This window comes from Stenella coeruleoalba, assembly GCF_951394435.1.
Source record: "Stenella coeruleoalba genome assembly, chromosome: 1".
In the NCBI taxonomy this organism is placed as follows: Eukaryota; Metazoa; Chordata; class Mammalia; order Artiodactyla; family Delphinidae; genus Stenella; species Stenella coeruleoalba.
In genome coordinates this window covers 7530564-7548371 of record NC_137169.1, presented here as the reverse complement: position 1 = coordinate 7548371, position 17808 = coordinate 7530564, and the positions used below count along the sequence as shown (strand labels likewise).

Sequence of the window (17808 nt, the reverse complement as noted above, 5' to 3'; positions counted from 1 at the left end):
GTGCGGCATTTCTCGTGTCCTTTCACCATCTGATTAAGCTACCAGTAAAGGTTAAGAGCATTCACACCTCACAAAATCCTTGAGTGAGATCTCTCATTCTCTGTGGTTCTCTCTGTGTCAGGTAGCACGACATCCCTTCTATACAGAGGTGGCAGATGGCCAGGGCTGGACCACGAGCCACAACAGGGCTGTGCTAAGAGAATCTGTGCATAACGTGCGGAAGGCAGAGGCTCCCTGCCTCTCGTGGGCATCAGAAACACCCGTGTACCTTTCTAAACGTTCCAGGGCTCGGACCCCTCTCCCTGCCTCTACAGGTGGGGCTGCAGGTAAGCGTGCCTAGCAAAGCTTCACTGGCCTTCTGATGTGTGTCGGAGAGAACCAGCTCCTGGCGTAGTTTCTGCCAGGACTTCACAGCCGGTATTTTGCACAGCTGGAGATGACTGATCAGTGACGCGTTTTACAAGATCACTATTTTAAGAATTCTTTGGCCACCCTGAGTGAGCGCTGCCCAGGAAAAAAGGCATGCATAAAATGTTCGTTCCTTTCGTAACTAAAATTAGGATCTTAAATGGTCTCTTTACTTTTCACACTTTACTTCTCTTTCTGTGGTAAAGCCAGGATGTCTTTTTTGAATTCTTTTTGTAGTTAGTTTGATTGAATGTTCTTCTACAAGGTTCTTCTACAATTAGTTCTGCTACGCATCTCTTGTTTTAAAGATAAAGAGGGGACTTCCCTGGTGGCGCAGTGGTTAAGAATCCAGCTACCAATGCAGGGGACACGGGTTCGAGCCCTGGTCCAGGAAGATCCCACATGCCACAGAGCAACTAAGCCCACGTGCCACAACTACTGAAGCCTACGCTCTAGAGTCCGCGAGCCACACTGCTGAAGCCCACGTGCCACAACTGCTGAAGCCCACACGCCTGGAGCCCGTGCTCCGCAACGAGAAGCCCCCGCAATGAGAAGCCCACGCACCGCAACGTAGAGTAGCCGCAGCTCGACGCAACTAGAAAAAGCCCGTGCACAGCAACGAAGACCCAATGCAGCCAAAGATAAATAAATAAATTTATAATAATAATAAAAAATAAAGATAAAGGAATTTGTATATTAAATGTTCTTCTATAATGTTCTTCTACAATTAGCTCTGCTACTAATCTCTTGTTTTAAAGATAAAGGGATTTGTATATTCCTAAAAAAATAAAATTGAAATCATTCACCTTAGTAACTTCTGATAAAGATAAACCTGATTTTAAATTACTACTGATTTTGATCAACCTTTTAAACTTTAATTTATTAAAGAGGATCACAATTCCTTCCCCCATTTACTAACACCCACACTGTTTCAAATTCCCAAAAGGAAAGTCCACAATACCATGCTGGAGAATTTCTCATGTGTCAGCTTCTGCAGTTTTTCTCTGCAAAGGAGCTAGGATCACCCCAACATTCCTCTCCTCACTCTCGGAGCTATACAAACTATGCTTCTCAATATATTCCTGGACAAGGTCTGGTACCAAGTAGCGAATGCTCTGGCCCCTTCTGAGGGCTCGCCGGATCTTTGTGGATGAGATGTCATTGGTGATCCATTCATTCACCAGGTGAATGTTGTTCTGGTGTTTCCACAGCACGTCGGATTCATAGATGAATTTCTGAGCATCATTTCCAGCCCGAGTAATACATATAAGCCCATAGTCTCCCACGATTTTGGTGATATCCTCACCCTTCCACAGATTGGGCACACCAAAGGACTCCAAGAGATCTGCTCCACACAGCAACTTCACCTTTGGCACACCTGGGAAGAAGAAGAAAACAGAGCTTCAGGGTTTGCCTTTTTTTCTTTTTTTAAAAAAATATTTATTTATTTATTTGGTTGTGTCGGGTCTTAGTTGTGGCAGGCGGGCTTCTTCGCTGCAGCTTGCAGGCTCCTTAGTTGTGGCATCCAAACTCTTAGTTGCGGCATGCATCTGGGATCTAGTTCCTGGACCAGGGATCGAACCCAGGCCCCCTGCATTAGGAGTGCGGAGTCTTAACCAACTGTGCCACCAGGGAAGTCCCAGGGTTTGCCTTTTTAATAACGCCCTGCATCAAAATGAATGCGTACGTGTGTTCTTCTGGGTTCATAGTTTCTATCAGATTCAGATTCTCTAAAAAGAGATCCAGGATCCCTCAAAAGTTAAGGTCGACCTCCTGCAGGATAAATAAGCTCAGGGTGCCTCTGACTCTCCCCTCCTTCCATCATAAAACTAACAAGGGGTGGGGAATTCCCTGGTGGCCTGGTGGTTAGGATTCCGGGTTTCCAATGCCATGGCCTGAGTTCAATCCCTGGTCGGGGAACTGAGATCCCGCAAGCTGTGCAGTGCAGCCAAAGGGGAAAAAAAAAAAGAAAAGAAAACTAACAAGGGGCATTTTCCAGGCACCCACACATTCTGAATATGAAAGTAAAATACAAAGGGGGCTTGCTCAGCTCTAGAGTCTTATCAGCTATCATTGGTAAGTCCTGGCAAAACATACAGACCTTTTGTTTTTGTTTGCTCTAGTGATTTCTTTTGACTACAATCTTGTCTTTGTTCAGCCCACTTCCTCTTCCGTCCAGGCCTTTCCAGTACAGGTGAGTCCTGCTGCTGATCACAGCTACTGGCTTCCAGCTTCTCTTGATGGTGTCTATAAAGCAACAAAGCAATAGAACATTTCTCTTTCTCACTATGGTCAACTGAAACGTCATCCCTCTGGAGATGCCTAGGAGCCTCTGATGCAATGTTAAAGGTTGGGAGCTGTTAAACACATTTAACCACAGGTACGATGCCCAACTACTCAGAATGGATGCCTTCGAATACATAGTATTGCTGGGTCGGAACGGATGCTGGCTAGGATGTGGCATGGCAGCCCTGGGCTCTGGCTGTCAAGAATGGAAAGCAAGGAAAATCCTGGGAGCACAGCAAATGGTAGCTATTACTATTCTAAGCTGTATGTGTCTGTGTCATAAAAACAAGCGTTAACATTGATTACAGAAAGTAAGTCCCCTAAATACCAATGAGGTCCCTTCTGAGAGCACGTTCATAAGTCCAACAAAGTTGGACTTTGTTGTTCTTAAGTCCAACAAAGTTAGCCTAGGTACCCAACTAACACAATCGGCTATATAGTACTGTACTGTAATAGGTTTATAATACTTTTCACACAAATAATACATAAAAAGCAAACAAGTATATACTGGACCCCGACAAGTAATCTCTTACCATGTCAGCGTGGTGGCCAGACCCTATAGACTGGGACAGTTTAAGAGCAGCATCGTTGGCAGCAGAAGCAGGAACAGTTTCTTGACTCCAACTGCAGTTAAGGAGGCATGACCTTGAAACAAGCCACCACTTCTACTCTTCCAGCCCTTTCAACATTTCTGCATGAGCACCTAAAATCCCTTTCTGCTTAAAATGCTCAGAGTGGTTTCTATTTCCTATCGTAAGCCTAACTGATATGGTTAGAACCAGAAGGTTCGAACTCTAAGAACAGACATTAGACAGGTTTTTCCAAAAGTCCTGGTGTTTTATACTCAAGAGAACATTCAGCAATAATTAGATGTTACTCACTCTGGTTTCTGAACCCTTAAACTGGAGCTGTTTCAGCGTTCTGAGCACGGCGATTTGTCACAACCCCCATATGCTGTCAGGGAAGCAGTTCCCAAAACCAGCTCTCTCCGTGATCAAGCATCATGGCTTCTCTTCCTTAAATTACCTGCCTCTCTCTTTTATACTTAAGAAGACTGACCACAGTAACATCATCTTACAACTTCACCTTTCTCACTTGGGGCATAGACAGGCCAGGTGTGCTTCCTCTATTCTTTAATAGGGATATACAGTTAACAAGTGTGCAAACATCTCAAAACACGGTGACAGCCATAAAGGCTGAGCACCACCCACACCCTGTTACCATGTGATAACCTCACACAGCAATGGCATGGCAAAGCTGACTGCACCATGGATACCTTAGCACCGTGGCAGTCTCTATCCAATCCTGTTGAAGACTTTCCCATGTATCAACTTCCAACCATTTTGAGTTCTTGGTGGCGAGTTTTGCCATGATAACTCGGTGATGGGCAGAGATGAGTCCTTTCTTCTTATATGCATCGCCGACGGGAGAAATTATGCCTTTGATAACTTCATATTTCCCTGGGTAAAGAAGCAGATTTGATATGAGGTATTATAACAAATTAGATTTTATGCACAGGAAATATCATCAATATGGTTTCATAATCACAGATTTCCCCCCTCCTCCTTTTTTCACAGGGATCCAGGTTTATTTATTTACTTTTAATTGTGGTAAAATACACATAAAATTTACCATTTAAGCTATTTTAAGTGTACAGTACTGTGACATGTTGTACGACCATCACCACCGTCCATCTCCAGAACTCTTTCAACTTCCCCAAGTGAAATTTCTGTACCCATCAAACACTGACTCCCCATTCCTCAGCAGTTTAAATTTTGATTGATGTTGCCAAACTGCCTTGTAAAAAGCCTTAATCTATTTGTATACACAGGAGCCCATTCCTTCCCAACACCTGATATTTGACATTATCAAGTTTCAAAACTTGTGTCAATGTGATGGGAAGAATATATCTCATTTTTTATTTTAGTTCCCTGATTATTAGTGAGTTTGGACACCCATCCACCTATCAGCACACAGCATGATCACTTATGTAACAAAACAAAATAAATCTGTGTGTATGTAGGGGAGAAAAAGTTTTCCTCGACCCTCTTAGGGTCCCTGGCGGGGTGTGAAACTGACAAAGATAGATTAACAGGAGAAAAGCATACAAATTTACATAATGTAAGATTTATGTGACACGGGAGCCTTCATAAGGAAATGAAGACTCCAAGAAACAGTTAAACCTAAGTACAGTAAGTCCCCTACATATGAACCTTTGAGTTGCGAACTTTCAAAGGTGCGAACGTGTGTTCGCATGTCCAATCACATAAGTTAGTTAACATGTCTGGCGTACACTGTCACGTGCACCACATCCTCTACAAGTGGTTGTGCTTTTGTGTACTTTACTATACAGTACTGTAAGGGTACAGTAGTATAGTATCTTTATTTCTAGCTAGATTTGCAAGAGGACGACTTCACTGAACTCCTTGCTGTGCAACACAAGGAGCTTACTAATGAAGCTGTGATGGAATTGGAGGCCCAGAGAAAGGACAAAGAGAGAGGAGAGGAAGAAGTAACTGAAGAACTGAAGAGATTCACGACTCAGGAAGTGGCAAGGGGATTTTCTTTATTTGAGGCGGCACTGTTAGTTATTGAGGCATAGGACCTGAACATAGAACGGTACACGAAGTTTGCGGCAGCCGTTCAGAATGCAATCCAGGGCTACCAAGTCATCTATGATGAGAAAAAAAGAGCTACTACCTAGATTGTTTTTTCAAGACGGTAGATGGAATTGAATCCAACAAGGAACCAAGGAACCAGAACCTGTGCCATCAGCGTCAGGCGTGAGTGACACTGCAGCTCGCCCTCTGTCTCCTATTGCTGACGGCCCTTCAGCTCTACCATCTCCCACCTCCAGTCAGTAACTCTTCTTGCCTGTTCACTCGATGCCAGCCCCTGTATGCCAGCTGTTGTCCTGTACTACTGTACTTTTCAAGGTACTGTACTGTAAGATTAAAAATGTTTTATTTTTTGTGTTTGCTTGTTTTTTATGTATTATTTGTGTGAAAAGTATTATAAACCTATTACAGTACAGTACTATATAGCCAATTGTGCTAGTTGGGTACCTAGGCTAACTCTGTTGAACTTACAAACAAATTGGACTTATGAACTCACTCTTGGAACGGAACTTGTTCTATATAAGGGACTTACTGTATTTTTATGCTAGATTAGATGAAGGGTAAACAGTCATGGCGGAATACCATAGGGCAAAGAGTACAAGGTTAAGTGTAGAAAACTCAGGGGAATTTAGCAAAGAATGTTTGCTTGACTTCCCTTTGTCTTCAGAGATAAGGATGCTCCTTTTCTCCGGGTTTAGGGAGAGCACCTCTCACATGAACGTTTTACGATCTGCTTCAGGGAAGAGGGGTGGAGGGAGGAGGTCAGAGTGACCGTCCTGCCTCTGCTGTTTTATCAAAGTCCTTCCGCTTAAAATATCCAATATGCCAAAGTGCTGTATTGTAGGGCAGTGCATCCTGAACCCCATCATTGCTTTTGGCTACTCTTCCTACCTGTTCCATTCATGTAGTCCCTGGCCAGCTCAAACAGCCTGAGGTGCATATTGGTGATAGGATTAAAGGAACCACAAGCAAGGAGAACCACTTCTGTCTTCTCTGAGTTTTCCATGCTGAGAATTTGAAGTTGTAGATCTAAATGGAAAACTCTGACACCTCTCTTATTGTCTACAAAGGAAAAAGAAAGTAAGTTCAGTTACAGGGCTTCTGATGTCTTTCCATGTTCTCATTCCAAAGAGGTGGAATAAATAGTTAGCTTCACTGACTATGCTGGGTGGATTGCAAAAATGGCCCCTTTTCTCCACCCTTCCTTTTCAATGTGAATTTGCAGCTCTTACCATAAAGGGATGGAATCTCCTTCGCACCCTTTGTGACTTGCTTTGGCCCAAACAATGTGGTACATGGGAAAGTGTTCCCATTCTGAGCCTAGGCCTTCGAGGTGTTGTACACTCCCACTCTCTTTTGGACTCCTGCCCCTGACCTGAAAACAAACCCAGGCTAGCCTGCTGGAGGATGACAGAACTTGCAGGAGAGAGCTGGTGCTCCGGCTGACAGACAGCTAACCATCAGCTATGTGGTTGAGGCCATCCTAGACCATCCAAACCCCAGACAATCTGCTTAGATGCACGAGCAAGTCCAGGTGAGATTAGCTGAGCCTGGATCAGATCAGCAAACCCACAAGCTGAGCCTAGACTCATGAGCAAAAATGAATGTTTGTTTTGCAACTGCACTATTGTGGCCGGGTTAACAGATACAATGACATTATCATCCACCAAATATAACTCCCCAACAACCCGTCCTTCAAAACCGTATTTTGCCTCTTAGTCAACATGGTCATGTTATCACTTTCAACTGAGTAACAGTTTACAACGGACAAACTCTTTTCCATATCAGTTATTCCATTTGATCCTTCCATAACCCTAATGAAGTAATGCAAGGCAACTGAGTTTAAAATTTTATTAAAAATTTTTTATTAGGGCTTCCCTGGTGGCGCAGTGGTTAAGAATCCACCTGCCAATGCAGGTTCGAGCCCTGGTCTGGGAAGATCCCACATGCTGCGGAGCAACTAAGCCCATGCGCCACAACTACTGAGTATGCGCTCTAGAGCCCGTGAGCCACAACTACCGAACCTGTGTGCCGCAACTACTGAAGTCCACGCACCTAGAGCCCACGAGCCACAACTATTGAGCCCACATGCTGCAACTACTGAAACCCATGGGCCTAGAGCCCGTACTCCGCAAAAAGAGAAGCCACCACAATGAGAAGCCCACGCACCGCAATGAAGAGTAGCCCCCGCTCACTGCAACTATAGAAAGCCCGTGGGCAGCAACGAAGACCCAACGCAGCCAAAAAATAAATTAAACAAATTAAAAAAAATTTTTTTAATTAAACGAATTCACGTATATAGATTTGAAATCATAGGGTGACAAAAGGCCCATAATGGAAGCAACAGTCATTGGCCATATCTCACCCACCAACCCCTCCAACCAAATCCCTAAGAGGCGACCACTTTTAACTTTTTCAGCTATTTCTTCTGGTCGAATCTATCGTAATTCTATATTATGTGCTTATAATATTATTTCTTAATTTATTCAAAGAGTGTCTATTTACTTTCTCTCATGATCAAAGAAAATTAGCTCATACACCCCCATTACACTCAGGTTATATACTTGGGAAGTTTGGGAGAGAGTCGCGAGGGTGTATGAGAGCTAATCCTCATAGATTATGTATAGGGGGGAGAGATAGAGAGAATCTCTAGTCTATGCTGAAAGTCACCTTCTCCCACAATTCTGAAGGCATTGCTTCTAGACTGCAGTGCTAACAGTGAGAAATCCAAAGTCACTTCCAGTAATTCTGATCCTTTTAATGTGGCTTATATTATTTCTCCCTTGAAGCTTACGAGAACTCTGTCCCCAAATGTTCTGAAATTTTACAGTGATGTTCTCCAGTGTGGCTCTATTTTCATCTATTGTGCTGGGCCCTGAGCAGGCCCTTTCAATCTCAGAACTCATAACCTGCAGTTCTATAAAATGTCCTTGAGTTATTTCATGGATGATTTTCTACCTTCCATTTTCTCTGTTCTCTTTGGAAATGCCTAAGAGTTAGAGCTGAAGCACCGGGACTGGTCTTCCAATTTTCTTACCCTTTCTCTTCTCTTTTCCATCTCTTACCTTCATGCTCTAATTTCTAAATATCCTCAAATTCATCCTCCAATCCACCTATTGAGGTTTTCATTTCTGCTATTATACTCAGTTTTTTTTTTTTTTTCCTTTGGGCCACATCTCAAGGTTTTCAGTATCTTAGTTCCCCGACCAGGAATCGAACCTGGGCCCTCGGCAGTGAAAGTGCTGAGTCCTAACCACTGGACTGCCAGGGAATTCCCAATACTCAATGTTTTAGACCTTTGTCCTCTGAATGTTCCTTTTTATGGTATTCTGTTCTTGTTTCACCAATGCATTACGCTCTCTTATTTCTCTACCAATATTAATGATACATTTTATATTGCCTTCAAAGAGCTGATAGGAAGTTCTAAGTGGGTAGGTAGGGCTTCTGCACAGTGGGTTTCATTGTATGGTAACTTGGCTGTATTACAGGTCTTTCTCCTGGGATTGGTCAGCGTCCATAAAAAAAGTATCCTCCAACCTCCTGCCTATATAGCATAACAGCTACAAACCCCTGCTCTGAAATCAGGCTGTCCAGGTTCAAACCACAGCTCCAATACTTACATGAGCTGGATGACCTTGGGCAACCTAACCTTCCTTTTGCCCCAGTTTTTCTGTCTTAAAACAGAGAAAATAATATTACCTACCTCATGATTATTGTGAGAATGAGACAATACACATATGCTACATAAAGCTGCTTTTGGCAAGTAACAAACACACTATGAATATAGCAATTATTTATGTTGCATATCATGTTGCTGTAATTCAACTCCTTTTTTTAAAAAAATTATTTATTTATTTATTTATGGCTGCGTTGGGTCTTCATTGCTACACGCGGGCTTTCTCTAGTTGCAGCAAGAGGGGGCTACTCTTTGTTGCGGTGCACGGGCTTCTCATTGCGGTGGTTTCTCTTGTTGCGGAGCACAGATTCTAGACGCAGAGGCTTCAGTAGTTGTGGCTCACGGGCTCTAGAGCACAGGCTCAGGAGTTGTGGCACACGGGCTTAGTTGCTCTGTGGCATATGGGATCTTCCCGGACCAGGGACTGAACCCTTGTCCCCTGCATTGGCAGGTGGATTCTTAACCACTGCGCCACCAGGAAAGTTCCTCAACTCTTTTTGATCTTCAAAAAAAATTTATTTCAAATGGTTCAATCAACTATTATTACTCTACTGAATCTGTTTTTTCATGGAGGCTTTTTTCCTGAAATTCTTTCTCTAATCTGGGCTGAAAATCTCTAACCCATTGTGCATCTGTCATTCTGAAATATGACATTTCACCTCTCTCCTAAGGGAGATCCCCTATTTCTTAGAACCATGTCATTGTCTTTCTTGTTTTTCTTCCTAATTTTTCTGGAGCATATCCTCAAATAGCTTCATAATAAAGGGCAAATGGGAGATAAAATAAATGTCTTTATTCTTCCTTAACTGAGAGAATTCTAGGCTGCAATTTTCTTTTAAAATTATGAATGCATTCTTCATTGTTTTCTGCCACTGAACACTGCTGTTGAAAGTCTGGTGCTATTCTGATTCTTGTTCCTTTTCATGTAACCTGCTTTGTCTTTTTGGAAGATCTGAAGCATGTTCTTTTTATCCCAAATGCCATAATGATGCATCATAGTGGGGGTCTTTTTCATTCATTGTGCTGGGACTCAGTGAAGCTGTCTATCTCCAACTCAAAGCACTCAGTTCTAATTATTTCTTTAATAAACACTCCCTATTAACTATCAATAAATAAAATACTTTCAGGAGTTCCCCGGATGCCAAATTGCTCAAAGTGTTTTGGGAACTTTTAGGGAATCACCTGTAGAGCCTGAAGTATTTTTATAATTAAAGTTGAAACATAACGAATGACAATAAAGAAACCAACATTTGGGAATTCCCTGGCAGTCCAGTGGTTAGGACTCTGAGCTCTCACTGCTGAGGGCATGGGTTCAATCCCTGGTCAGGGAACTATGATCCCACAAGCCTCATGGCGCGGCCAAAAAAAAAAAAAAAAGTAAACTAACATTTATATGATACTTTCTAACTTACAAACTACTTTTCATGCACATTATAATTTAATTCTCACCATAAAAGAACAAAAAATGGCCAAAGACATTTAGTTTGTTCCGAATAATAACCTATTGTTAGATATTTAGTTTTTCTAGTTAATCATCTATCATTGGTCATTTAGATTTATCTAATTTTTCACTATTACAAACATCTTGAAGAAATAATAAGTTGAGAATGAGTTGGAAATTAAGGCTATAAAACATCTCACTGTGTACCTGTAAGCCTTGCCAACACTCAGAAGACCTGTATCAGGACCATTTATTTGTAGCCCAATTGTGTTCAGACCCAATTGTTAGTCTGACCAACTTACTTTTGCTCAGATTTTATGCTCGCGTGAGACAAAGTTAGTGAGTGGCAGAACCAGGGCTAGAATTTAGGTTTCCTGACTCCTAGGTTCTCTCTCACCAAAAAGAAAAATTCGAGATAAATTGGAGGTGTGTAGATTGGAAATGAGCCCTTCTGGCTGAGGAGTTGAGGAATGTGAACTTCAGTTCCTTAGACAACAGGAAACTTTGACGGTTTCTGAGCAATGGAGTGACAACAGGGTTCTAGAAAAACAATGCTCTAGAAAAACAATGCTCTAGAAAAATAAGGTGACATGAGTGTTTAAAAATCCTTATATGGTTGTATGATCTTGACCTGATCACTTAATTCTGTGTCTTAAGTTTCCTCAACTGTAAAATAGAGATCATGATATGTTACGGCAAAGTGCTTATGACAGTGCCTGATGCATTGTCAAACAGCTACCAAATAAATGATAGCTGTTATTTGTGAGGAAAGTGATAATACTGATGATGGTGATGCTATTGGATTAACTGGAAGGGGCAAAACGATAGGAAGGCCAGTTACAAAGTAATGAAAGCTTCAATTTAAGTACAGTCAGTGGGAATGGAAATTAGGAAACATTTATTCAATAAATACTTGAGGTCTACTCCAAACAGTGGCAGGGATCACAGGGACACTGCTAATTGTTAATAGGAAATAAAGGAGAGAAGAGTCAATAATGCTCCACACAGCATTAAAAAAATGAGTTCACTGGTTAGAATGATTTAAATGTCCTACCTTTCAATTATCATCCCAAGGATGATACCAGGATTCACTTGGGGCTTGTTCCCCCCCTCCCACTCCTTATCTGCCCCCCCAATTCCCATGCAAAGTACCTGTGGTATTATGGAGTGGCCCTGGGCCCACAGGGAAATCAGGGTATCTGGCCAGCTACTGAGCATGCTCTCAAGGACCGTGGTGGAGGGGCCTGATTCAGCTGGAGTCCAGCGTCAGTTCCAGCCCCACCCATCTCAAGTTTCAGGTACCACTCCCCAGGGGGACTAAGCTGTGAGCTGAAGAACAGTAAGCTTGAGAGCAGGAGGTGCAGATCCTCTGGGAGCTGCTGGCTGTGCAGGGAAGGATGGAACAAAGAGCTTGAAGCCCCTCCCTGACCTTGGGGGCGAGCTCAGGTTTCCAGGTCCTCCCCAAGGGAAGGGGTGGGGAAGGGGTTGGGGGAAGCTGATCTCTCAGCTTAAAGGAAGCTTTCTCTCTTTTCACATTCATGACCTGTCTCAAATATCCAGCTCAGTTCTATTAATTCACTGTTAACACAGCCAGCTTTAGACTTTAGATCCTCAAAGCCATAGAAGAATTCGGTTACAGCGAGCTTCTATCTATCATAGCTTAGAGTGGCTTTCAAAGAACAAGGATCTGCCCCTCTCCATTGGAGAGTACTTCCTCCGAATCCCCGAAGGGTTCGTGTGGAGGGAAGGGGGCCTCGGCAGGTGAAGAATGAGTGTAGAGGAGGTTTGGAAGCTCTAACGGGACTGTTCTGGGTCTTCCTTGCCTTTTGCTCCAGGTGCTCAAGGACCAGGGCCACCATGATTCACTTCTGTCTGGCTCATACAGCCTATCACTTGCACTGCTGGCTGCCAAGATCTCATCAGCTCAGGCTGTAAGTGCCCCTCGTCAGCCCACTGTGGCAAAAAGTTCATTTCTTCCTGAGGCTGTCCTGAGGTTGAAGTAAAATTTATTTTCAACTTTAAAATCACTGACTTTAAGTTTCAAAAACATTGATGTGTAAACATTAATGAAACATTTTGTAAACATTAAGTCAGTTTTTAAAACATTAACTTAAAAAAAAACTGTTTGGCTTTTCTTGTCACACTTCAGAATGCTCAATATAATTAAATCTATTTTGACCGACTGTTAATGCAATTGACTTGACAACTTCTCAGATTTACACCTCTAAAGGGACACTATTCCTTTTAAAATAGTAACCTTAAACATGTAACCATATTCTAGTTCTAACAATGTGCCATTGCTTTAGTCTGGGGGTATATATATATATATTTTTTTTTTTTTTTTTTTTTTGCGGTACGCAGGCCTCTCACTGTTGTGACCTCTCCCGTTGCGGAGCACAGGCTCCAGATGCGCAGGCTCAGCGGCCATGGCTCACAGGCCCAGCCGCTCCGCGGCATGTGGGATCCTCCCGGACTGGGGCACGAACCCACGTCCCCTGAATTGGCAGGCGGACTCTCAACCACTGCACCACCAGGGAAGCCCTGGGGGTATATTCTGAAATTGCTTTTTGTTTTGAGTACCTTCACTGGGGGTAAATCTTTGTCTTTGGAGGGGAGATTTAATTTCTACAAATACCCTAAAGTCATTCGGTGCTAAATCCAATTAATAAAATAAATGAAGGTGAATAACAGTTTACAGTAAAGAGGTAGAACTATTAGTTAAGGAATAAGATTTTCCTACATGTGTGGAAACTATGTAAGTGTAATCTCAAAAGAATTTCAAAATTGAGCGGTAACCACAGACCTCATTTGGTTGTGTAAGCTGTGGTAGGTACGTTAACTCACTCAGTGTGAACCACCTGGCTGGGGGGAGAGCGAGCACAGTACAGGGCCACAGGGTCCTAACCATGCTGTAGCTCACCCTCTGCTGTAGCTCTACTGCTCGCTACTACTAGGTGTTTGTCCTCAGACTAGACATTTAATGTTTCTGAGCCTCGGTTTCCTCATTTATAAAATGGGAAACCACAGTCCCATTTCATAGGATTGTGTGCATATTAAATGAGAAAGTGAATAAAAAATGTGACACATTTGTCTACTAATTATGAATATTAATAATTCTTACTATTGCTTGTGGGTTGTCTTACGGCATTAACTTACAGCCATGGTAAAGAAACGAAGGTTCTCAGGGACTTCTCTGGTGGTCCAGTGGCTAAGGCTCCATGCTCCCAATGCAGGGTGCCCAGGTTCGATCCTGGTCAGGGAACTAGATCCCACATGCTGCAACTAAGAGTTCACATGCTGCAACTAAAGATCCCGCATGCCGCAACTAAGACCCAGCACAGCCACAATAACTAAATAAATAAACAAATAAATAAGAAAGCAAGGTTCTCAAGATTCCTTAGAGACCAGTAATCACAGTGATATAGTAGGAGCTCAATAAATGGTTACTATTATTCTTACTAAAGTATTATTAGACATAATTTTGCTGTAATGGGATGGATCTTAGTTCATCTTTGCTATGTTTAAAACTTTTATTTCTGTGGTTTGATGTAACATTCTCGTGAAACAGAACTTGAATTTGGTTTCTTGAAGGCATTTTATCACTGAAAAAGTAATGTATCATGTAACTCACTGTATCCCATGCAGCCAAGTGACAGTGTTCCTGTTTGGGATCACCATTCTGACCCTCCAGTTCTATGTTCTGCTGAAGTAAGTTCTTTCTCCAGCCAACCCCCTCCCCTGGCAGCTCAGCATGCACGTCTTACCTGTGGAGATGGCTCGGGTGCCCTCTGCCATTCCTGTTACGTGTTTAATTGCAGCCTGCCCCATTGTTTTGCCCCTATTATCAATGGTAGTCACCTGTTTCACCTCTTCGAAGAGTCAAAAATCTCAGTACAGCCAGGAGAGCTGGGATTTGGGCAGATTGAGTTTAACTTTTAGTCAACAGTTATTTCTTCTAGTATAAGAAGTCGTCAAATGGGAAACAACGAGAGCACCGACGTTTCAATTTATAAATTCCCTAGAGAGCAGTCCCAACAGCCTAGCATTAGCTAACTTCTGCAAGGCTGAGGGTGACACAGGCACACTCAACCAGATTATGACCTGACCTGTTATTTCAGATTCTATGCTGGAAAGTAGTTTTGGCTGAAAAAGGCAGTTAATACCTTTTTCGGGCAAACGAGGCAAATGCAATTTGATACATTCAAAATCAACTGCAGTTCTAAAAATCCTAAAAAAAAATCTGAAAACTTAAGTGATGGGGAAGGAATGGAAACCGTGACACTCCTTGTAATTAGCCTAACTCAAACTTGCCAGCTTCTACTATAAGAGGTTTGTGTGTGGTAGGGCATATTTCCTTACTCCAGAATTTCCACAAAATGCTTTTTCACCAAAATATCAAATTAACATGAATTAGAAAAATGGTAAACATTATTTGTCCACCAATTAAGATATTAGTAACTCTTAATAATATTTTTATTAATGCTAGCATTAATTAATTTGCAGTCACAGTAAAGTAACCAAGGTTCTTAAGAGGAGTGAGTTGCCTGGAGCCAAATGAACCTAGTGCCACAATTAGAATTCAAGGATCAGGGCCTTCTGGTGTTACACTAACAGCGTGGATTTCTTCTAATAAGTAATCAATTTATGTATGACCCAGGGTATTGATTTTTAGGCCCAGATCTTCTCGATACTGCAGTCAACCTCTCCTCACCAACCTGGTTGGTAATATCATCTTTACTTTCTTCACAATTGGTAAGTGTGCAGTCATTCTGTCAGGCACTTTTAAGTGTCTACTATTTGCCAGACACTACTAGAATAAAAACAGGTAGAATAGGACTTCTTGCTCTTCAAGAGCTCAAAGACCGAAACCTAAGAAGAAATTCACATTTAGAATTCAGGTGAAGGGAATTCTTCTTTTTGGTTTTAGTTTTTGGCCATGCCGCACGGCAGGCGGGATCTTAGTACCCCAACCAGGGATCGAACCCGTGCCCCACTGCAGTGGAAGTACAGAATCTTAACCACTGGACCGCCAGGGAAGTCCCTGAAGTGAATTCTTAAAAAGTTCCTTAGTATCTCTTTTAGTCATCCTACAACTTGAATATGAACCCAAATTAAATTAAATACTAATGTTTTGTTTTGATGTTATAAAATTCTTTAGTTATAAAAATATCAGATTTATCCACTCATTCAATAAATAGTTACTAAGGAGATGATATAGGTAGAAAAACAGGGACCTCAACTAATTGAAGTCAAAAAATGATACAGAAGAGTTGGACTCTGAAATGTGCTGAAGTTTTAGGAACACCTTAAACTAGTATATTTTACTTATATTTTCCTTTGTATGTACTTTTAAGAGTGATGTGAACTTTAAATTAAGACTATGTCTAAATTTTTATAAAGTGAAAAAAGTTATTGGATGCCTTAACATGGTTCTAGAAAGAGCCTCCAGAGAATTCCCTGGTGGGAGGCCAGCTCAAACAGTAATCCCACAACAGCAGGAGCTACTTCTTCTCTCTGACCTTTCTTGCCCTCATTTCTAAAATGGAGATAAAAATACCTGCTTCACAGTTTTGCTGTAAGGTTTAAATGAAATAATGGGGGAATTAAAAAAAAAACTGTCACAGTTATTATCACTAGCATTGCCGATAGTAAGCACATGACCTCGATCAAAGGAAAACCTTAGCCTGGCTAGGTTTTGAGCACTTTTGTTCCACAATAGATACATGAGGAAACACCTTCTACTTAGGGTCTGCATTCAAGAGTATACTTCTGAATGAAATAATGCCATTTTGCAGCAACTATATGATATCACTTATATGTGGAATCTAAAATATGATACAAATGAGTATATCTACAAAACAGAAACAGGCTCACAGACATACAGAACAGACTTGTGGTTGCCAAGGAGAAGGGGGAGTGGGGGAGGGAAGGATTGGGAGTTTGGGGTTAGTAGATGCAAACTATTATATATAGGATGGATCAACAACAAGGAACTATAATCAATATCCTGTGATAAACCATAATGGAAAAGAACTTGAAACACATATATGTATAACTGACTCACTTTGCTATACAGTAGAAATTAACAAGACATTGTAAATCAACTATACTTCAATAAAAAAAAAAGAGAAATGTATTTCTGAGATAATTCAACCCAGTAAACTGAGGCTGTTCTGCTGTCCTTTTAGGTTTTACCGTGCTGCTTACTCAGATGGAACCGGTCCCACAGGCACTAAAGAGGATGTTTTCTGTATTTGGTGTGGGGTCCTTCAGTGAAGGAGTCTGCCCCGTAGTGTTAACATTTTTGGCAACCGACTGTGTACGTTCTTAAATACTGAATTTCCAAAGGCTCATCTTAACCTGAAAGCTTGGCTGTATACAATGCACCATTAGTCCTCAACATTTATTTTCTACTTACACTAGGCATAGAGATGGAGAGATAGAACTCCTCAGTAGACACATCACAGTTAAAACATTTCAACAGGGAAAGTTTAAAAATTCCATGAGAGATTTTTCTTTTTGTAGAGTGAAGTCTGCTTTACTAGAATTAAAAAAAAAAAAAGTTAAGACATTAATCAACAGTGGTAGGAACTGCTGGACGGGGCTGGCACATTAAGCAGCAAGCTTTCCATCTCCCGCTAAGTTGGTGCCTTTGTTTAAACCCTTTCAGCAAAAACATTTAAAATATGTATTGCAATTAAAAGACAAGTATTCCTAACAGTTCTTTCTTCCTCCCAAATATAGGAAAAAAGGACTCCTGAACTTTACTACTTGTCTGTGATGCTTTCAGTAAGCAGCGTGGTTTCTACAGGTAAGCAAAAACTTCCCAAGTAACCCATACCTATTTAAAGGCTTAACCAGTCCTTCAAGGGAAGTAAATGCTCAGGTAGGATTCTTACATTGCAAGGGGAACGTATAGCTCCTCTTAAGGCAGGAGCTCCAAGAAGCTGCTCCAAGAGTTTTAAAAGCAAAGAAAAAGCAGAGAGGGTTAGAATGGGATATAAAAAGCCATCCTTCTCACATTATTTCCACTCCATTTAATTAGATCCCATTCTTTATCCTACAGTGTTTTGCTCAAGCCTGGGGCTGACTTGGCTGGCCAGTGTAACCTGTCAAAGGCCAGATGCTAAATCAACAGTCTGAAGCTGACATCTGAGCCTTGCTGGTCCCCTGCCTTAGATATATGTCTTGGCAGGTTAAGCCTTTTCCAGCAGCCTTGTCATCTGACTACTGCCAGCAAACATGTGACCATCTCCACCCTGCCACTCCTAGACGAAGTGGGGTCAGCTGAACATCAGAGCCACGACAACAAGAAGCACAGCAAAACCAGTCACTGGGAAGAAATTTGTCAGGTGACAAGATTAATGAGCACTGACAAT

At 41.9% G+C, this 17808-nt stretch overlaps 1 protein-coding gene and 1 pseudogene across 3 annotated transcripts; one reads left to right on the top strand and one right to left on the bottom strand.

The window, feature by feature from the left end:
• Positions 1-890: 890 nt before the first annotated feature.
• NMNAT1 (nicotinamide nucleotide adenylyltransferase 1) lies at positions 891-17155 on the bottom strand. 2 transcript variants are annotated; one of them, XM_079936108.1, is made up of 6 exons: positions 16848-17155; positions 12253-12417; positions 6204-6374; positions 3971-4154; positions 2510-2655; positions 891-1786 (listed from the first exon to the last, which is right to left on the bottom strand). In XM_079936108.1, the coding sequence occupies exons 3-6, from the start codon at positions 6316-6318 to the stop codon at positions 1386-1388; spliced, it is 846 nt and encodes a 281-aa protein (XP_079792234.1). In that variant the 5' UTR covers positions 6319-6374; positions 12253-12417; positions 16848-17155; the 3' UTR covers positions 891-1385. The 2 variants fall into 2 exon arrangements, with proteins under 2 accessions (XP_079792234.1, XP_079792235.1); XM_079936109.1 differs by lacking the exon at positions 12253-12417.
• On the top strand, positions 12287-17585 carry LOC307198627 (annotated as a pseudogene). Its single transcript has 6 exons — positions 12287-12360; positions 14075-14137; positions 15102-15181; positions 16618-16748; positions 17174-17240; positions 17496-17585. The product of its transcript is annotated as an uncharacterized misc_RNA (transcript).
• The last annotated feature ends 223 nt before the right edge of the window (positions 17586-17808 follow it).